The 21,845-nt window shown below is 40.8% G+C and overlaps 1 protein-coding gene across 1 annotated transcript in view; it reads left to right on the plus strand.

Annotated features, from left to right (window-relative positions):
• Nucleotides 1-21,845, plus strand: part of LOC306874463 (fibroblast growth factor 11-like) — a gene marked incomplete at both ends in the record, with an annotated part of 77,924 nt that overhangs the window by 55,940 nt on the left and 139 nt on the right. Inside the window, one exon of the mRNA XM_079424528.1 lies at nucleotides 18,827-19,025. Coding sequence (XP_079280654.1) covers nucleotides 18,827-19,025 — 199 coding nt within the window. The remainder of the gene's footprint in view (nucleotides 1-18,826; nucleotides 19,026-21,845) is intronic.

Consider the following 21,845-nt stretch of genomic DNA (forward strand, 5'->3'; position numbering starts at 1 on the left):
TACACCAGATACAGTAGAAATATCCACCAATAAATTAATCTATACAACCCCTTTAGAAAACATGACCAACCTATATAAATGCTGAAATGTGGATCACTGACTATGCACATAATGATTAAAAAAACGAGTTAAATACATGGCTTATATAAGTCGATTTGAAACACCTCTAAAATGAATGATTTGTGGGCCCACACACACACAAACCCCACCGTTGCAGGCCTGAACCGTTGCTCGTGTGCGTTGTGGCAAAACACAACACTGTATAGAGCAAAACAAAATAATACTGAGTACCTCAATCTCGGTGTCAGGTATGCAATCAAGTGTTACGTGCTGTCCGCTCTGGTTCTCACTCCATCAGATGCCGGCTGCAGATGCTTCTAATCCGTGGTCCTTTCTCCCGCGATTTTGGATTGGATTGGATTGGATTCAATTTATTGTCATTGCACATGTAGGTACAAGGCAACGAAATGTAATAAAGAAGAGAATACAGCACAACATGAGGAAAGAGAGGAGAAAAAATAGTCCTCACACTACGCTCCTGAACAAGAGTGCAGTGTGAGAACAGACAAAAACCTCAGCATAGAGCACAGTCAACACAGGAACATAACTTGCATAGAAAATCCAATTCAGACGAAACAGCCATCCGGCCTGCAGCCATTACAGCGCGAACACAGACCCGTTATCAACTGACGGGATGAAGCGACGAAGGCGTGGGATGGGGGTAGGGAGGTGGATGACAATCTGTATATATGAGCGTATGAGTGTGTGTATGTGTAAGTTCGTGTGAGTTCGTATGCCTTGAAATCCGTTGCGCCAGTACTCCAAACCAGTTGTCTCAGTTCGCAGGTTGTGGTGCGACATAGCAATTGCCATGGAAACGACCTTGGCCAGAGCCCAAGCACCCGACAATAACAAGGTGTTTGATGGGGGAGGGAAGAAAGAGCGTCTCCCTGCAGTATTCACAGGAGAGTTGATACCAGAGCGGCCTTGCCAAGCCGTTCTGTTTTGGGAAGCCGGAAAGAGATAAGATTGTTTTGACTTTGGGCGAACAGCTGCCTTCTGGTTTCACAGCTATTCTCATTGTCCATTCTGATCTCCTTGTCCATCAATTTTCCTTTCCAAAGCCGAGAGCTTAGCCGTGATCGAATCCACATTGCGGTTAATCGTCTCTGTTTCAGAGGCGACCGCTCTGCCAACAGCCTCAATCATGACGGGCAGCCTTGAGAGGTTTTGGATAGCCAGTCCCGTCTCCTTAATTTTCTGATAGTTTAGGGCAACACCTAATCCAAACAGCAGAAACCCAGTTATCATGGTTCCGAATAAGAAGATGTCTTCAATGTCCTCCACGGAGAGAGCCACCAGACACACGACCCGCCATCTCTCCCATGCGTCCATCGTGTAGCCAGCAGCAAACGTCCCAGCAGGACATTCCGGTTCTCCAGATCCCGATTTTCTAGTCGAGAAGATGGTGTCAATTGCGTTAAGAGACCAGTTGATCAGATCCATAATTTCGGTTTTGTAAATAGTGCAGCGAGAGTCTCTTAAGAAGGACAAGACAATACGAGAGAGCAAGCAGGGAAGTTCAGGATAGGGAGGGTAGAAAAATGCGACCGCCTTCGAACAGAGCCAAACGAGAATCTCTAGTAAAAAATCCCGCGGTGCCAGAGGAATTCTCCATCGTGAGGGGGTCAGAGCGCTATCTGGGTCTGTCCTCCGATGATGTCGTCCTCCCCAACAAGAAAATAGAAACTCACGACGTCCTTACCTCAGCGAGTCTCTGTTGTTCAACCGCCGTAACAAACTTTTTGTTCAAACATAAACAAATACGGCGAGTACAGTCTCGCATGACACTACGTCCCAAAAACTCACTCAAAATACTCAAACCAAAAAACTAAACGTATTAAAAACAATCACAAAGTGAATTCCTTATGAAAATACTCACAAAGTAAATAAAACAACCCCTTTTCCGGTGACTTTTACTAGAGGTAACTTTAACGATCACTCTGCATCACAGCTCTCCTCCTCCAATAAGAATCCCCCTTCAAGTATGGGAGGCGGGACAATATCTTTTATAGCCAATCAGATAGGAAAGGCTTTTCTCAACCGTATTTGTATACAGGCTTTATAAAAGGGATTCACACTCTTAATGAGACACTTACATACACACTCAAACCAGTGTATGTGTCCTATTGAAACGGGTATATAAAGATTTATAAAAATATTCAGTAACCCAAATTTACCCTGGGTTACACTTTGAAAGTGAGTTTTAAAGGCTTTGATATGTGTATGACTTGACAGATCTCTCAGATTCTTCTCTCACACACACCAGTTATTGGTTAATGAATGTGCTACAGTAGGTGGAGTCTTGTAGACACTTAAGTGAGTAAGTGAGTGTTACCTTATTTTCCACTAAAGCCCTCAGAGCTGGAATAAGAAGGTGCAAGTATTTGTTTGTGTGTGTCTGTGTGTTGCATAACGGGATTTGTTCACGCTCTGTCACAAACACACCTCTGTCTGCTGTAGGATCAGATGGCCCTGAACACATGGCCTCTCTCTGTCACACATACCTGCCCTAAACTCTGAGCCCATCAATAATTCATGTTTTCCAGGGGCTGACACACTCGGACACGGCCCTCCACGGGGACTAAATCATTCACACACACCTACAGCCTCTTCTCTCTCTCTTCTTCATGCTTGTTCAACTTCTACTACCTCAGTCATGCTCTTGTCCTGTATTCCTTCAGGTCTGTCATTCTCCTCTTACCGTCTTTATTTACTGTCACACAACTATACTGAACAAAATTATAAACACAACACTTTTGTTTTTGCCTCCATTTTTCATAAGCTGAACTCAAAGATCTAAGACTTTTTCTTTGTACACAAAAGTTTATTTGTATATTTTTCACAAATCTGTGTTAGTGAGCACTTTTCCTTTGCCGAGATAATCCATCCACCTTACAGGTGTGGCATATCAAGATGCTGATTAGACAGCATGATTATTGCACAGGTGTGCCTTAGGCTGGCCACAATAAAAGGCCACTCTAAAATGTGCAGTTTTACTGTATTGGGGGGGGTCCGAAAACCAGTCAGTATATGGTGTGACCACCATTTGCCTCACGCAGTGCAACACATCTCCTTCGCATAGAGTTGATCAGGTTGTTGATTGTGGCCTGTGGAATGTTGGTCCACTCCTCTTCAATGGCTGTGCAAAGTTGCTGGATATTGGCAGGAACTGGAACACGCTGTCGTATACACTGATCCAGAGCATCCCAAACATGCTCATTGGGTGACATGTCCAGTGAGTATGCTGGCCATGCAGGAACTGGGATGTATTCAGCTTCCAGGAATTGTGTACAGATCCTTGCAACATGAGGTGATGGTCTTGGATGAATGGCAGAACAATGGGCCTCAGGATCTCGTCACGGTATCTCTGTGCATTCAAAATGCCATCAATAAAATGCACCTGTGTTCGTTGTCCATAACATGCGCTTGCCCATACCATAACCCCACCACTACCATGGGCCACTCGATCCACAACGTTAACATCAGCAAACCGCTCACCCACACGACGCCATACACGTTGTCTGCCATCTGCCCTGTACAGGGAAAACCAGGATTCATCCATGAAGAGAACACCTCTCCAAAGTGCCAGATGCCATTGAATATGAGCATTTGCCCACTGAAGTCGGTTACGTCGACGAACTGCAGTCAGGTCGAGACCCCGATGAGGACGACGAGCAGGCAGATGAGCTTCCCTGAGACGGTTTCTGACAGTTTGTGCAGAAATTCTTTGGTTATGCAAACCGATTGTTGCAGCAGCTTTCCGGGTGGCTGGTCTCAGACGATTTGGGAGGTGAAGATGCTGGATGTGGAGGTCCTGGTCTGGTGTGGTCTGCGGTTGTAAGGCCAGTTGGATGTACTGCCAAATTCTCTGAAACGCCTTTGGATACAACTTATGGTAGACAAATGAACATTCAATTCACGGGCAACAGCTCTGGTGGACATTCCTGCAGTCAGCATGCCAACTGCACGCTCCCTCAAAACTTGTGGCATTGTGCTGTGTGATAAAACTGCACATTTTAGTGTATGTTGATGCCAAGCAGATTTTAAGATTGTTACTATGCAGATGCTGGTGTCCTGAGTGTTGTGTTCTACTGTTGCTATGTGGTTGCTAAAGTAGTGGTTCCTATCCTTTTTAGGTCCCCCCCATTGTTCGCAACAATATTGGAAGGCCCCATAACTTTTCTAGCTGATCATAATTTACTGGATTGTACTCGCAAGTTCTGCCTGATTGTCAGGTCACAGACTAGGGACACGGAGGAATGTGGTTAACAGGGTTTATTGACAGAGAGGTAAGGAAGTGAGGAAAGGACATAAGGGATATCCGGATGTGAGTATCTCTGTGGAAGGGTCGGGCTCAGGAGGTTTGCGGAGAACCAGGGATCGGTGGAGCACAGGAGCGGTGGAGATCGTCAACGATGGAGCAGCGGGAACTCTGGAGGTGAGTAAACAACCGGTTAGGCAAGAGAGAATCAGGCTAGGTTCGGGTTAATGAACGGTAGACCGGACGAGGAAGGAGTGCTGGCAGAGTGCAGATATAGTGGTGCTGATTGGCCGTGGCAGGTGCGGTGAATTAGAAGGCAGGTGACTGTGATCTCGTTAGCGTGGGTGCTGATGGCTGGGGTGACTGTAATTCGCTGACACTGATAAAATAATTTAGAGATAATAATTTAGGCATAACTAAAAATGTATATCCATAATGAAATTGCCAATTGAATTTAAAGATGTTATTAATTTACATTCATTTTAAAATGAGACCAGATTTTTTGGAGAATTTATTTATTTTTTAGTTATTTTTGCCTAATTTATATTTTATTTTAAATCATGTTAGGTTATCTTGAGGCCCCCTTGGAAGGCAACCCCAGAACTCTGGTTGAGGATCACTGGGATAGTACGTTTAGTCTTAGTTTTTTGTTGTTGTTGTTTTTTTTTTTGCATATGGCACTATTTGCACTTTTCAACCCCTGATAAAGCCTCAAAATGAAATAACCAACCTTACCTGTTTAAATGTGCTGAAACTGTCTCATTAATGTGACCCTCAGAGGTCTTTCCCATCCTCTGCACAGCTATCTTGCAAGCGTGCTTTTTGGTGAAGCATGATGATATACTGTAGTAATCTGGCCGTCATCTGACAGAACGATGACGTACAAGAGGAATATGAGAGCACAGCCCATGATCATTCGATTTCATTTTAATTTCCTTTTAGCATTTATCACAATCATTCGTTTCTCTTTTTAGGCCTTTGTTTCATATCTGTTCTGTCTGTGATTCCCTGTTTACCTTTCTCTTATTGTTCATTCCTGTCTGAGGTTAGATCTGGTGAGAGTTGTATGTAAAGGTTAAGGTGTTTGGAAAACTCTGTGTCATTGCTGTGGGCTGTGTGCTGTGTTATCTGTAGGGGACCACTGGAAATTGCTTTCCGATAAAAATAGTGCTTTGTCTCTATAACCTGACCCATTTTTTAAACTCGACACTCAGTGGAAGCCCTCCTGGGCCAGGAACACAAAAAGAGAGGGAGAGAGAATGTGGGAATAAAACAGTGTGCACACACATAGATGCATATTTGCACTGATAGAGGTGACCTGACAGAATTGGGGCAGAATTTTGTTGAACTGACCAGCTTTTTCATTGCAAAGTTTTAAAAGGTACTTGGAATGAAGGTTTAAGCCATTTAATATGGTGGCCATGACATACCCTCGCCCTTTCTTACATTTCTCATTATATTTCTCTTCCCCTTCCTTTTCTGTTCCTTCCGTTTCCCTTTCTCTTTCGTTTTCTCCTTTCTTTTTCCCTTTTCATTTCCTATTTTCCTTTTGGATTTTTCACATTTTGTTTCATGTCCTTCCTCTTCTCATTGCACTGCAATCAGGACAGGTCACTTTATGTCACATGAAAAACCCAGACAAAGGATGGAGAGAGATGTAGACAAATTTTTCAATGCAGGGCAAGTATTCTTTATCCAAGTATTCTTCATGTAAACCATTGCAAATCAAGATGAGTTCAGTAGTTTTTATCTAGTTTTATCATGGCTTTTATTCGTGTACTTTAAGTTGCAATGCCACAATATTGTTGTGGCATTTTATGTAAATTTCACTGATTCTAGTGAGTTGTAGAGATTGGTCTACACGATAATAAGTTCCCTTACCTGACCAACAAAACGAATCAACTTAGGTATCACTTCTTAGAATTTTCTTCAAGTCTTTCCATCAAGTTTTTCGACCTTGTGTTTGCTGCACCAGTTTTTACATTCGGTTTTTGTTTGTGTTTCTGTCTTCAGACCTTCTTCTGACACACAGTACAGGCACTGATTCTTCCATTGTCTCTGCTGGTAAAACATGATAATAATGTGTAATTTTTTTGTTCGAATCACCAAACTAGACTAAGCTACTAGCGAGGTAATTTCAGGATGGCGATATTGAAGGGATAGTTCTCCCAAAAATGAAAATTCTGTCATTATTTACTCACCCTCATGTTGTTCCAAACCCGTAAGACCTTCATTCATCTTTGGAACACAAATTAAGATATTTTAGGGCTGGGTATTGTGACCAATTCTGCGATTCGATTCTTATTTTTATGGTTTCGATTCGATTTCGATTCGATTAGCTATCAATATTTCATTTAAAATGTTAGTTTTGCAGACATGGGATCCATATTTTGATATAAATGCTGGTAACTGAAACTCTCCTACTTAAGTTTATTACTGAAATACACATCTACATTAATAATAGGGTGCACACAGTTGTTTTTTTTTAGTGGAGCAATTCGAAAGATAATTGAAGTGACATTCAGCCAAGTATGGTGACCCATACTCGGAGTGCAATGGCCAAGCCTCGCTCTGGGTGAACCGCCTTCTTGATCATGGTGTCTCCCCTGCCAGGTAAGTATATCTATAGATGGTGACACCTTCAGGACGAGAGGTGAATATTCATATCCTCTTACTTCACGTACGTTCATGCACGCGCATTAAGAATCCATTCGGGGATTTCCCGAATCGATATCGTTGCGTTAAACTGAAGATCGATTAAAATCGGAGAATCAATATTTTTTACCCAGCCCTAAGATATTTTAGATGAAATCCGAGAGCTTTCTGACCCTCCATACTACCACGGTCAAGGCACAGAAACATATTAGTGACATCGGTAAAATGATCCATGTGACATCAGTGGTTCAACCATAATTTTATAAAGCTACGGAATACTTTTTGTGCGCAAAGAAAACAAAAATAACAACTTTATTCAACAATTCTTCTCCTCCGCGGCACCGTAGTTCTATTATGGAGAGTATCATGATGCATGCGTGTGGTGCTGCTGATGTAGAACACGAATGCATTGTGTCTTGTTTACGTGCAGAGAAAAGCACGCACATGCTTCGTGATACTCTCTATAATGGAACTAAGGTGCCACGGAGGAGAAGAATTGTTGAATAAAGTAATTATTTTTGTTTTCTTTATGCACAAAAAGTATTCTTGTACAGAAGCTTCGTAAAATTACGGTTGAACCACTGATATCACATGGATTATTTTGGCGATGTCGTTACTACCTATCTGGGCCTTGATTGTGGTAGGACCCTTGCTGTCTATGAAGGGTCAGAGAGTTCTCGGACATCATTAAACATATCTTAATTTGTATTCCGAAGATGAACGAAGGCTTTACAGGTTTGGAACTACCTGAGGGTGAGTTATAAATGACAGAATTTTCATTTTTGGGTGAACTATCCCTTTAATAAAAATCTTCATCCGATGTGAAAGTACACCATTCATACTCTTCACAAAAATTCTATGTATTTTTAAAGGAATAGTTTACCCAAGCATGAAACCTATCGTTATTTACTCACTCTCATGTCATTCCAAATCTGCATGGCTTCCTTTCTCTGCACATAATAAGATGTTGGTACTCAAACCATTTTGATTACCATTGACTTCTTTTTTTTTTTTTTTTTTTTTTTTTTTTTTTTTTTTTTTTTTTTTTTTTTAGGCCTGTCAGTAACACAGATAACACATGACAGTACGTATGTGTAGTTATGCTATCATCATTCACAGCCTTTTTTTTTTTTTTTTTTTTTTTTTTTTTAATATAATTTTTTTTTATTAATTAATTAATTAAATTTTATATACCCTTTTATTTAACCATACTATGACCGACAAGACCAGGGGACAGAGAAAACAAGAGAGAGAAAAAAAAAAAAATAAATAATAATAATAATAATAATAATAATAAAAAAATAATAATTATAATTATAATGATAATAATAAAAATAATAATAAAAAAAAAAAAAAAAAAAAAAAGGAATTAGAAAAAAAAAAAAAAAAAAAAAAAAAAAAAAAAATTGTGGATAAAGTCAACAGAGAAGGGGGAGAGAGAGAGAGGAAAAAAAAAGAGAATGGGGGATAGAGAGAGAGAGGAAAAAAACAAAACAAAAAAAAAAAACAGACAATTTGCTTCGATACCTGCTGACAAAAAGAGAAAACAACAGAAGACACAACAGAAGACACAACATCAGAGAAACTGCAGCAACAACCAACATCTGTATGAATCACAATAAATTCTAAATGTTAAATGTTATTGAGCAACACGCATAACTAATATTACAAAATAAGTTTTGAAGCAACAGCAGATCAGAACAATGTGTGTCTGTGAGCACCCGTTTTTACACCAATGTGAATGCTTGAGTGTACACCTGTGTGTGTGAGCGCGCTTGTGTTCATAAGGTTCCTCCATGTAAGTGTTTAATAGTGTGTGTGTGGGGAACAACAGCCCCATCCCGCAAGGCATGAAGCAGGCATGGAAGAGACCCAGGCCCCAAACATCCGGAGGCCCCCCAGGGCACGGGACCCCCAGGGGAACCACCGCAGGGACAACTGCGGCCCCCACCCAGAAAAGGGCAGAGGAGAGCCCGAAGGTGGGACATCCGACAGCCACAGTGTAGACACCCCAGGGTGCCGTGGCGGCAAGCCCGCAGGCTCCGCCGGCAGCCGACCACACCAGGGCAGACCGAGCCCTGGGCCCGGAGATCCAAGGGCCCCCCACCCCCCAACCGGGGCCCAGCAAGGCCAGTAGGGCCAGGCCCCGCCAAGCGACCGCCGAGAGTGGGCCAGCGCTCACCCGAGCATCCTGCCCCGGCGCGAGAAACCACCAATGCACCGGCGGCATCCTCCACCGGCAGGGCATGGTGGTGGGGTGGGGGTCGACTGAGATGATGAGTGAGGTGGAGTCTAAGGCCCGACCTGACACATAGACGTAGACGAACAAGCACACATATACACAAGCATACGTTCCCACCCTCATGCACGCAACGAATATTCTCACCCTCGCCCCACATGTAGACACACAAAAATGGACATGGTACCCACACTCACACTCCCTATATGCACTCTATACTCCTAGATCCAGGCACCACCACCCCCAGAGGGGTAATCAGCGCCCGATCCCGGAGCTGAACCCCCTTCGCTCTGGCGTGGGGACAGGAAGACCACCCCGGTCCCCGCAGCAGCAGAGAAGACCACCAGCCCAGACCCCGACCGGGCGGCCAGCTCATCCTCGCAGCCCCCGGCCCCGGACAGAGAACAGAGAACAGGGGTGTGAGATAAAAAAAAAAAAAAAAAAAAAAGAGACCCCATGCTTCACCTCACCTGCTCAAATGTAGTGTTGGTGTGTGTTGTTCTAAGGTGCTTTAAAACAGGGGTGCTTTAAAACAGGGGAGGGGCACCCTCCACAAGCTTGTGTCAGCTCGTCCCCTCCCTAGAGCCCTCAATGTCTATGTGCAACTTAAAATTGAGAAGTGGGCACTGGCACCAGAGGGAAGGCTGAATGAACAGACCGCCCTCCGGATGCCATTCAGTGTGCCCACCCCCAAGGCCCTATATGTATGTGTCATGTGACAGTAAGTAATGAGAATGTCTAAGCTGTAATGTGTGATTGAGATGCAGGTGGCCACGAGGAGACAGAGGAGTACCACCTCCCCCGCATCCCAGCGACACACCCGCACCTCAAAACCCTACCTATGTGTTGGTGTGATGGAGCGGGAGAAGTGAAGCCTTAGGGATGGGGAGGAAAGCATCAGAGGGGGCAAAATACCCCCCCCTTCGGAGCCAGCTCCCCCGCTGACCCCCATAGGCACCCCCGTTACCCCAAATCTGCCCAGGGCGGGGGGCCCAGGCCCATCCAGACCAGGGCCCATGGCAGCCCGGGGCGGCCCACCAGACCCCACAGCAGAGGAAAAACTACCCCACCCCATCACTCATTCAACTCCCAGACTACATAAGACAATAAGACACCCAGGTTAGGCCCGTTTTCCCTGCCTCTATTGGATCCCCCCCGCGGAGGCACCGATGCATCGAAGACCCCCACACCAGGGCCGGGTCCAAGCGCATGCACCAACCCATGCTCCCGGCGGCACACCAACCAGGACCCAAGCCCCCCAGGCCCAGCCGTAACCCCAACCGGGAGGCAGAGCGCCCCCAGAACCCCAAGCCCCCCCCGGACCAACCCTGGAATAGTGCAGCCGCCAGGCCGGCAACCTACGTCCGCCGGCACAGGCATCCCCAGTAGCGCCGCATGCAGCCGCCAGAAAAACAGCACCCAAGAGTCACCAATACCCCATCCAGGCCAAGATCGCAGCCCCAGCGCCGAACCCCCCAAGAAACCCACCCCCAGGGAACTCCCAGATGCCCCAAGCCCATATGGCCACCCCAACAGCAAAAACCACAGCCGGACAGAATCAGGACCCCCACTCACACTAGGTGATGGAGCTGATCAAAGGAGTCCAGAGAGATTGATCTAATGTGGCAGCAGAAGCTGTGTCAAGACTAATATAATCCCACAAATAATTTCTATATTGGTTGATATTAAGATTATTTTTATTTTTCCAGTTCATGAGGACAGTCTTCTTAGCAATGCATAGGGCAGTGAAAGCCATGTGGATTGTGTTACCTTCTGTAGTGACACCATCTAGGTCGCCCAACAAGCAGACTGAAGGAGAGGCTGGAATAGAGCATTTAAGACACTTTGATAAATCTTCACAAATCCTGTACCAGTACCTCTGAACAGGTGGACAGAACCATAGAGCGTGGATGTAATTGTCAGGTGTATTGCCTTGACAGTGTGAGCAGTTGTTAGAAGCTGTAAGACCCATCCTGAACATCCGATGACCTGTGTAGTGCACTCTATGCAGGATTTTGTATTGTATTAATTGTAAACCAGGATTTCTAATCAGTTCAAAGGTTTTTAAACATATCTGAGACCAGAAATTATGGTCCCAGTTTACTGCTAGATCTGCCTCCCATTTTGCAATAGGAAGTGATACTGATTCATCTATTTTGGAAAGTGTCCTGTATATTTTAGACATTAATTTGGGGGTTTTGAGATTAAGAAAATCTGCCACACTTGGTGGTATTTGTAATTTGATATGATTAGATTTAAATTTCCCTTTTACAATAGATTTAATTTGTTGATATTCTAAAAATCTGTTTTTGTTAATCCCATATTGTTTAACTAATTTGTCAAAGGGAATAAAGTCTGTCCCTTCTAATATATGTTCCAGGTATTTAATACCTTTACAACTCCAATCTGTGAGGTTCATCATATTATTGTTTAGTAATATGTCAGGATTGTTCCAGATGGGGGTACGTTTGCATGGGATTAGTGAAGACTCAGTCATTTTTAGAAACTCCCACCATGCTGTCAGAGAAGAGCTGATACTGATGCTTTTGAAGCATACGTGTCGTTTGATGATCAAGCTAATGAATGGCAGATCCGAAATCTCTATATTATTGCATAATGCCTGTTCTACATCTAGCCAAGGCTCATCTAAGAGGGTGTGTTTTAACCACCCTGAAATGTGTTGAAGCCTGTTGGCTAAGAAATAGTGGTGAAAGTTAGGTAGATCTAGTCCTCCTTTATCCTTGGTCTTTTGTAGCGTTTTTAAGCTAATACGCGGGGGTTTACCTTTCCAAAGGAATTTAGAGATGGAGGAGTCCAGAGATCTAAACCAGTCAGGTGATGGTTTGCTCGGGATCATTGCAAATAAATAATTAATTCTTGGCAAAACCATCATTTTTATTGAGGCGACTCTTCCCATGAGTGATATGGGTAGAGACTTCCATCTGGTTAGATCATCTTCTACCGTCTTTAAAAGTGGGATGTGGTTTAATTTAATCAAATCTGTCAGCCTAGGAGAAACATTAATACCTAAATATTTAATATTTCCAGATTGCAGTGGAGTGGAGGAATTCTGGAAGGAGCAATTAATTGGAAGAACTGTTGATTTTAACCAGTTTATTGAATAATCTGAGACTCTTGAGAAAGAGTTTATTAATGTAATTACCTCAGAGAGAGTGGTTTGTGAATGCTGAAGAAAAAGTAACACATCATCTGCGTAAAGACTAACTTTATGTTCTACATTCTTGCATTTAATGCCTTTAATCACTGTAGCCTGTCTAATTGCTGCTGCTAGTGGTTCAATAAAAACTGCAAACAGTGAGGGGGAGAGGGGGCATCCCTGCCTGGTGCCCCTCTTAAGATAGAAGCTAGAGGATGTTTGGCCATTTGTCCTGACACATGCTGTTGGAGAGTTATATAATATTTTTAACCAGTTTATGAAAGAGTTTCCAAAACCAAATTTGTGTAAAGTTGCAAATAGAAAATTCCAGTTAACCCTATCAAAAGCTTTTTCTGCATCTAGAGACAATATTGTAATTTGAAGGTTTCTATTGCATGAATAGTCTATCAAGTTAAGTAACCTATGTGTATTTGTTGAGGAGTGCCTCCCTTTTATGAAACCAGTTTGGTCGGAATGAATTATGAGAGGGGTTATCTTCTCTATTCTTTTTGAGATAGCTTTGCAGATTATTTTAGTGTCCACATTAATAAGGGATATTGGACGATAGCTGGTAGGCAATACAGGGTCTTTGCCTGGTTTTAGCAAGAGACTAATGTTGGCAGAATTCATATTTGGTGGAAGTCTACCATTTTCCTTGGTTTCCTGCAACATTCTGTAGAATGTTGGTGACAGAATTACCCAGAATTCTTTATAGAATTCTGCTGGAAAGCCATCTGGACCTGGAGCCTTTTTATTGGGCATACTGTTCAAGGCTTCCTGAAGTTCATCTGATGTCAGTGGAGAATCCAATGTCATCGCTTGATTTTCTGATAATTTCGGAAGAGTTATATTGTCAAGAAATTGGTCAATTTCGTCTTTAGATGGGTTTATCTGTGGAGAATATAAAGATTTGTAAAAGTCCCTGAAAGTGTTGTTTATTCTTTCAGGGTCATATACTGTATCCCCAGTTAAATCTTTAACAGCACATATAGTTGTTTTTTCTTTATTTATTTTTAACTGGTTCGCTAGGAATTGACCTGATTTGTTACCATATTCAAATTCTTGCCAGCGAAGTCTTTGTGCTAAGAATTGGGTTTTTTTATTAATAATTTCATTTAATTCTAGTTTTGCTTTACGTATTTTTTTCAGCATTTCCTGTTCCTGGGAGGATACGTAGGCTTCTTCTAAAGTTTTTATAGTTTCTTCTAATTCCTGAATATATTTATTTTCTCTTTTCTTTTTATGCGATTACCATTGACTTCTGTTGTATGGACAAAAAACACTGATATTCTCAAAATATCTTTTGTTCCACAGAAAAAAAAAAAAAAAAAAAAAAAAAATATATATATATATATATATATATATATATATATATATATATATATTATACATATATATATATATATATATTATACATATATATATATATATATATATATATATATATATATATATATATATATATATATATTATACATATATATTTGGAACTACATTTGATTGTTGGGTGAACTATCCCGTTAATGTGTTACATTTTCGGATGAATTCAAATAAGCTGTCCATATATAATCTTCTAATAATGGTTTCAAGTTCCACAGTGTGTTGGTGCTGTTACTTACACACTGTTCTTACAAGCTCTGTAAAATGATAATAGTGTTGTCTACTGTATAACTGTGTGGATCTTTGATGCATCATCTGCTGCGTCACATGCATGCAGTTGGAAATGGTTTCGGTAAGCATGACTGGACACCAATAATAAGCCAACGACTTGGAGTGGATGAGCTGCAGCTTTGAGGGAGCATATGTCAGGATGTGTGTGTGTGTGTGTGTGTGTGTGTTTTGTTGTGCCCTGTAGTTCTGGCAGGATAATTACTCATTTCAAGTAGAGAGTGTTTCTGCTTCTGGCCCTCAGCACCCTGCACTCACACACCTTGATCCAAGCCCCAGGTCCCCACACACCCACACTGATGAAATAATTAGTCTAACTGCTGATCCCGAATGATTCTAGCTGACCTTAGACCACCTAGTCACACAAACATGTCCACACACACACTTCCGTTTCTTTTTCTATTTTGTACACACCTGCACTCTCTCCATCTCCTCACACACACACTTGTGACCCTGCCCTCCCTGTTTAAAATGGACTTGATTGGTCCTCATTGAGTCAGCAGTCTTTTCCCTCTTCTTGAAGTCAAGAAACTTAAAGGAATAGTTCACCCAAAAATGAAAATTTGCTGAGAATTTACTCTCGGGCCATCCTAGATGTAAATGAGTTTGTCTTTTCATCAGAACAGATTTGAAGAAATTGCATTAAGCATAACATCACTTGCTCACCAGTGGATCCTCTGCAGTGAATGGGTGCCGTCAGAATGAGAGTCCAAACAGCTGATAAAAACATCACAATAATCCACAAGTAATCCACACTCCAGTCCAGTCCATCAATTAATGGCTTGTGAAGTGAAATGCTGGGTGTTTGTAATAAACACATCCATCATTAAAATGTTTTTATCTTCAAACCGTTGCTTCCAGCTGTCCATAATATTGCTTTCTCCAAGTTGTCTCATTTAAATCAGGAGAGAAATATCCACAGATTCAGCACTGTTTGCAAATGAAAACAAAATAATTCTAAACAAATATGTCGGTGCATTTTAATGTGAGAGGACAATAGAAGATGGACATTTTCACTGGAGGAAGCGTTATTATGAATTATAGACTCAGATGTTGGCCAGAAGCAACGGTTTGAATTTAAAAACATCTGACAGCACCAATTCACTGCAGAGAATCCATTGGTGATGTAATACAAATATCTCTAAATCGGTTCTGATGAAGAAACAAACTGATCTACATCTTGGATGGACTGAGGGTGAGTAAAGTCTCAGCAGATTTGCTGAAGGAGAAAAGAGCGAGGGAGTTCTCTTGAAGGGGTTTGTTGTGTTATTTTGTCTTGGAAATTCCCCAAACGCTCAGCTGGGTCTAGCCAAGGAGAGAGGCAGAGGACGAGCGCTGCTACAGCTGTTGTGAGGTTAGCAGTGCAGGGACGAGCAGGTGTTCTGCCAAGGAAACCCACCTCTCATGCTGACCTGGGGTCAGTCTGTTGTCAGTCTTGTAATGACCTCTGTGAGAACAGCAGTGTGCAGGACTGTTCTCAGACCTGTGCTTGAGGAAGTTTCATAAAGTGTCTCAAGTCTGGTTAAAGGAAGAAAGCATGGCTGCTTGCTTTATTTTTAGTGCTGTCAAATACAAGGTGTTATTGCTGGCCTCTGCAATTGCAATCTCATTAGATCTCATTACAACACAACAGCATGTTTTTGCTCTTAGAAATGAATTGCAATTAATTTGACTAATCATTATGCAGTGAAATACTGCAAGAAATCCTTCTGTTTATTTATCCCCTATTTATTAGTTACTAAATCATTAATTTAATTTTCTCCCACCTTGAAGTTCATTGGATGTCTTCCTCATGCCCCCGTCATTCTGCAAGCTTGTCAATGCCCACTGGTGTGTTAAACCCACTCTTAAGCAGATTTTGGAGGAAATGCTCATTGATGTTTTGCTGCGGTCTTACATGAAATCAATTCACCTCTACTAGTTACAGATTTTACAGCCGCAGTGGTGAAAAGTTAATGTGAAAGCAAGCACTTTTCTCTGTATGTGTGTCTGGGCATGTATGTGTGGTGCTCTGAAGAGGATTTTATGGTTCTGACATGATTGCCACAGTCTCAATCTTTCTTCTTATCCCTCTATTGTTTCTTCTCTCACTTTTTGGAAAACTTTTTGGAAAAAAAGACTTCCACTTACGATCTGAAACATAATACATGTTTTAAATTTTTTTATTTGAATTGTGAGAATAATAGCCTGGCCCTTAATGATGCCAACTAAATAATAGGGGCAAAATATACTTTCTGAATAAAGTGAATACAAAATGCAGTAAGGTCAGATGGATGGCTGGATGGATGGATGGATGGATGGATGGATGGATGGATGGATGGATATCCAATTTTTTCCCCTAATTTTTTAACCCTGTTTGGACCCCTGTCAACATCTACTCACACATATGTTGTTTTGGCACTTAATTGGATCTGCAACACAATAAATTGTTGTACATTATACATGGTAATTCATAATGAATAGTATGAATTAAATGTACAAATAATAGTCTGTCCTTTACTTACGAAAGCTAAAAAAAAAAATAGGAACAAAAATTCAATATTTATCATAGATGTTATTAAAAAATTATAAGACCAATATTTGTCTATTACATTTATTTGTTTGTTCACTCATTCATTCATTCATTCAGTTATTTACATTTGATTTTAAATCAACCCTAAGAGGCTGATGAGGCAGCTCTCCTGTCAAAATGCCAGTCCTCCCTCCTGATTGCTAGGGGATTCAGAGGATTCAGCAGACTCTCAAGCATCCGGCATCTTCATTAACTTCATGCAACGTAACATGTCAAAAATCCTTCTGTAATAATCAGGTTTCCCTAAATTAAATGCACAATCCTAGATTAAAAAGGCAGGGGAGAGAGGAAAAAGGAAAGTGAGAGAGACTCTGCTATGATGTGTAAAACTTTTGTTTTTTTAAGCCAGTGAAAGTGGCTGAGTAGTGAAAGCAGTGAGGAATGACGACAGGTTATGGGTACACTCACTGAGCCTTGTGTGCTGCTCTGACACCTGCTGGAGTTTCAGAGCACTGCAGGATGGGAACCAAAAACACAGCAGAGGTTGAACAGAGACTGCTAGAGGTCAACCTAATCCCTCTTCTCCTTTATGGAGAACAGATTTCTCTTCATGTTGAAAAAGAAATAGCTATTTTTATGGTTTAATGCCACCTGATTAAGTGCACGACCTTAGTTTGCCTCCAAGGGGCCCAGGATAACATTGTCCCGTCCTGATGACGGCTCTGCCTATGCAGGGGCTCCTAATTATTGTCAAATTGAGAGGAAGTCAGCAGGTATTATAAATGACTTTTTCTCAAGTGTTTTCGAAATTCCCTGCATCTAATTTTATTGCACAGACACACGCTCCTAACTCCATCATCTTCTGTCAGCGGGAAACTCCAATTCAATTAAATTTGACAATTAATTAATTAAAGCTGACAGAGCTCTTTACACTGAATGGTGTTTAATGTCCAGTTCAAGCCTAGATGAATGTTGGGAAAAAATATGTCTACTAAGAATTATTATGAGCCTCCTATAAATGCAATTACATTTCATTATTCATAATTAAATGTATTATATTAATTAATTTTATTCATTATTTTAGGTTAGAATTTAAAATACGTCCTGTATTATATTAATATTTAAATAATAATTATAATTAACGATGATGATGATGATACAAATTATTATTATAATTAGTATTATTATTATTATTATTATTATTATTGATGAAATGCTTTATTTCATAGCGTGCTTAAAGACAGGAGAAAATATCAAAAGCATCAGGAAGATCAAAAGCGTAAATGACAGTGATTTAATCTGAGATGCAATTAAACCAGATAAATTGTGAAAATGAATCTTTTTTATGAAGAAGACTTCATTTTAACTGAGTTCTTTTTAAGGTGTTCACAGACACCGAAAAATGTGACCACTAATATTTTTTTTTTCCCACGAATGCAAAAATAAATATTATTCATTATTATATTAATGCATTTATTTATAGTTTTAAATAACTTTGAATATTTAATGTTTTGTTATTATTTTTATCATTATTATTATTATTATTCATGACATGCTTATCTTTAATAGCACACTTTTAAGACAGGAGCAAGATTATCAAATGCATTAGGAAGATAAAATGCCCAAATGGCCACAGTTTAATTACAGATATGAAATTAAACCAGGTAAATTATGAATCCGTTTTATGCAGAAGGCTTCATTTTTCTTTGGTGACAGAGGGGAGTGTTTCAAAACAAACACATTAGAGCAAGAGAGAGAGGAAGATGAGTAAACCCCTTATTCAGCTGCTCTGCTCACCAGTCACACCAAGGATCCCAATCAATCCTGGAAATTGGTTTGTTCCCTGACAAGGTTACGAAATGACAGGGTGGTAGAAAGAGAGAGAGACATATGGGATGGGAGGAGAGAGAGAGAAAAAATAAAAGAGAGATGTTTGCTTACTGACAGGCTGCTATCTCCAGCAGGGAGTTGGGCTGTGTTTGGGATTGTGGCAGAGATTACACTGCGACACTTATGTTCACCTGAACAGAACACACGTGTTTCATAAGATGTAATAAGAAAGTGTAGTGTAATGGGATTTCGCTTTCCTCATTTACTGTTCCTCAGTACACTACTCCTGAAATTGCAATGTGAAGCCCATTTTCCTCCCATTCCAGCTGAACTCAATGTACAGGCTACATATAGGCCTATACATACAGAAATAGTCAGCGACTGCAGTCTGTTATTTTGGTTAACTCATTGTCTGGGTATATGTGTGTATCTCTGTTACAGGAACATTTCACGCCGGAGTGCAAGTTTAAGGAGTGTGTGTTTGAGAACTATTATGTCACATACTCCTCGATCTTGTACCGTCAAACGCAGTCGGGTCGGGCCTGGTACATTGGCATTAACCGGGACGGACAGGTCATGAAAGGAAATCGGGTCAAAAAGACTAAAGGAGCAGCCCACTTCCTACCCAAGCTTATAGAGGGTATGTTTTTATTCATAATAATAAAAATGAATTTGTCGTATATGGACAGTACAATGCAAAAGTTAGAGGTCTGTGAGATTTTTTTTTTTTTTTTTTACGATTTTTAAAATGATCATTTTTAAATATATTTTTTATATTTTTGAAAGAAGTATCTTATGCACACGAAAGCTGCATATATATTATATTTTATTTAAATACAGTAAAACTGTGATATTGTGAAATATTATTACAATTTGAACTATTTTCTATTTTAATATATTTTAAAAAGTAATTTATTCCTGTGATGGCAAAGCTGAAGCAAATCTTCAGTGTCAAACAATTATACATAAATCACTCTAGTACGCTAATGTGGTGTTTAAGAAAATAAGAAAAAAAATCTTATTTATTATGTTGAACAATTTATATTTAATATATTTGTGGAAACCATGATACATTTAATTTACATATCATTTTAAACTTTCTAATCAAAGAATCCTGAAGATTCTTTGATGAATAGAAAGTTTAGCATATATATATGAAATTTTAATCTTTTGTAACATTATATAATTGTCATTACTGTTACTTTTGATTAATGTAATGAATCCTTTTTAAATAAAAATATAAATGTATATCATAAAAATCTCACTGACCCAAAAATTAAGGTTCTATCATCATTGATCATGTTGTGCCAAACCTGTATGACTTTCTTTCTTCTGTGGAATATGAATATATTATTTAAGACGTTTCAACATTTTTGTCCATACAATGAAAGTCAATGGGGACCAGTGTTGTTTTTGACAAAATGGTAAAAAAAACTTGCCTTGATTGTATGGACAAAAGAACGCAGAGATATTATCAAAATTTCTTGTTTTGCATTCTGCAGAAGAAACTCAGGTTCCCTTCCAGGAACTTCGAGCTGCGTCCGAAAACGCTATGGGAACACCTTCAGCGTGACCACGCTCTGAATATCACCTGTAATCAGTCAATAATAGAAGGGCGAGGCATCACGGGCGGGGTGACGTCACGACCAGGAAGTATATAAGCACGTGCGGCAGAGCCGGCGTCAGATTTTTGCCATTCATCAAGCGCTCTGTGTGTTGTCAGTCCGATTTTTGTCTTGTGAGTCTTATTTAGTGTTGTCTGTCCTAAAAGAAGCCTAAATCTAAGGCCAAGACGATGGGAGCGATCCCAGATCGTGTTTCAGGTTGTGTGTTAGTCCCTGCCCTCGCTACATCACGAGTGGACACACACACACAATCTGTACGCGTCCGCTCTCTGTGTTCGGAAGCCGCGTTTCTTCCCGCAGAGAGAGGGCTCGACGTCCCACTTGTCTTCCTCCGAGGAGGTATGGAAAGCCAAAGTGCTCATAAACGCCTGCTCGGGCGTCTGATTGCACACTGACACGTCAAAAGCGTGCGACTTGACAGCAAACCGCGCGTACTGGACACGCGTTTGCCATGAACCATTATGGAGAACGCACGTCCTCGACTTGTGATTTCTTATAAAACGCGCGTTCTTGACGTGCGCTTTGGAGTCACCAAAAACGTGCATTTATCATAACAGGAAATGGGCGTCGAATACATGCGTTTGGAGTCGGACAAAACGCACGTTCTGAACGTGTAAACAGGTAAACCAAACAGGCAGCGCAAACGTCTTTTGAAGTATCCACACAGGCGAAAACAACGTGCTCTTTCTGTAGTGTTCTCAAAATGGCACGTCAAAAGCGTGTGCTGACTTCATTGCCCAATTCTGTCATGTGTCCGCTATATCCTCCTGAGACCCCCGAACAAAAGCTTTGTGAATTAAATTTTTTTTCATGCCATTACATTGTTTAGAGCATTATAAATATATGGAAAATTAACATTTTTGAAAAAATATATTTTATTCATATTTTTTTCTATGTCCTCTGTAGAGAACACTAGGACTAAGTTTTCCTAAAAATAAAATGGCATGAATAGACATCAAAAAGGCAAAAACAATGGGATTTTTTTTTTTAAATCAACAATACATTTTTAGATTTCAGGATTTTTTTCTTCTAAACTTTTTAGGATGATTCTCAAATATGTTATAAAATATATAACAAAATGACTTGATATACCATTTTGTTTTATGCAGTATGTGTGTAAAAATTTTCATAAACTGGTTTTCCCATTAAACACAGTGTATCTATACTGTATCTAATTTGCATATTAATGTGTTGCTGTTGGGACAGCATGTTGAAAAAAGAATTGTCATAATGGAAGTAATAATTGGCCAGATGTTCATAACAATATATAATATTTCATAAGATAATATATATAATTTATTTTCCTATTCAATTGTTATGTCTCCCAAAATCCAGACGCCCGAGCAGGCGTTTATGAGCACTTTGGTTTTCCATACCCCCGAGACGAGGGCTCAACGCTTCGTCTTTCTTCCTCCGAGGAGGTACGAAGTTCCTGGAAGGGAACATACCAGGTTACGTATGTAACCCAGGTTCCCTGAAGGGAACGAGAGCTGTGTCTCGTAGCCACACTTCCGGCATCCATGCCAGCGCTTGCTTCATGACTTGAAGCTGACGCCGGCTCCGCCGCACGTGCTTATATACTTCCTGGTCATGACGTCACCCCGCGCGTGACGCCTCGCCCTTCTATTTTTGACTGATTACAGGTGATATTCAGAGCGTGGTCACGCTGAAGGCGTTCCCATAGCGTTTTCGGACGCAGCTCTCGTTCCCTTCAGGGAACCTGGGTTACATACATAACCTGGTACGTTTTGAACGAGGGTGAGTAAATGTGACAGAATTGTCTTTTTGGGGGTGAACTGTGTCTTTAAGCATCTTTCTTTTTCTCCTGTCTCTCT

The sequence above is a fragment of the Barbus barbus genome, assembly GCF_936440315.1.
Source record: "Barbus barbus genome assembly, chromosome: 1".
NCBI lineage: Eukaryota > Metazoa > Chordata > Actinopteri > Cypriniformes > Cyprinidae > Barbus > Barbus barbus.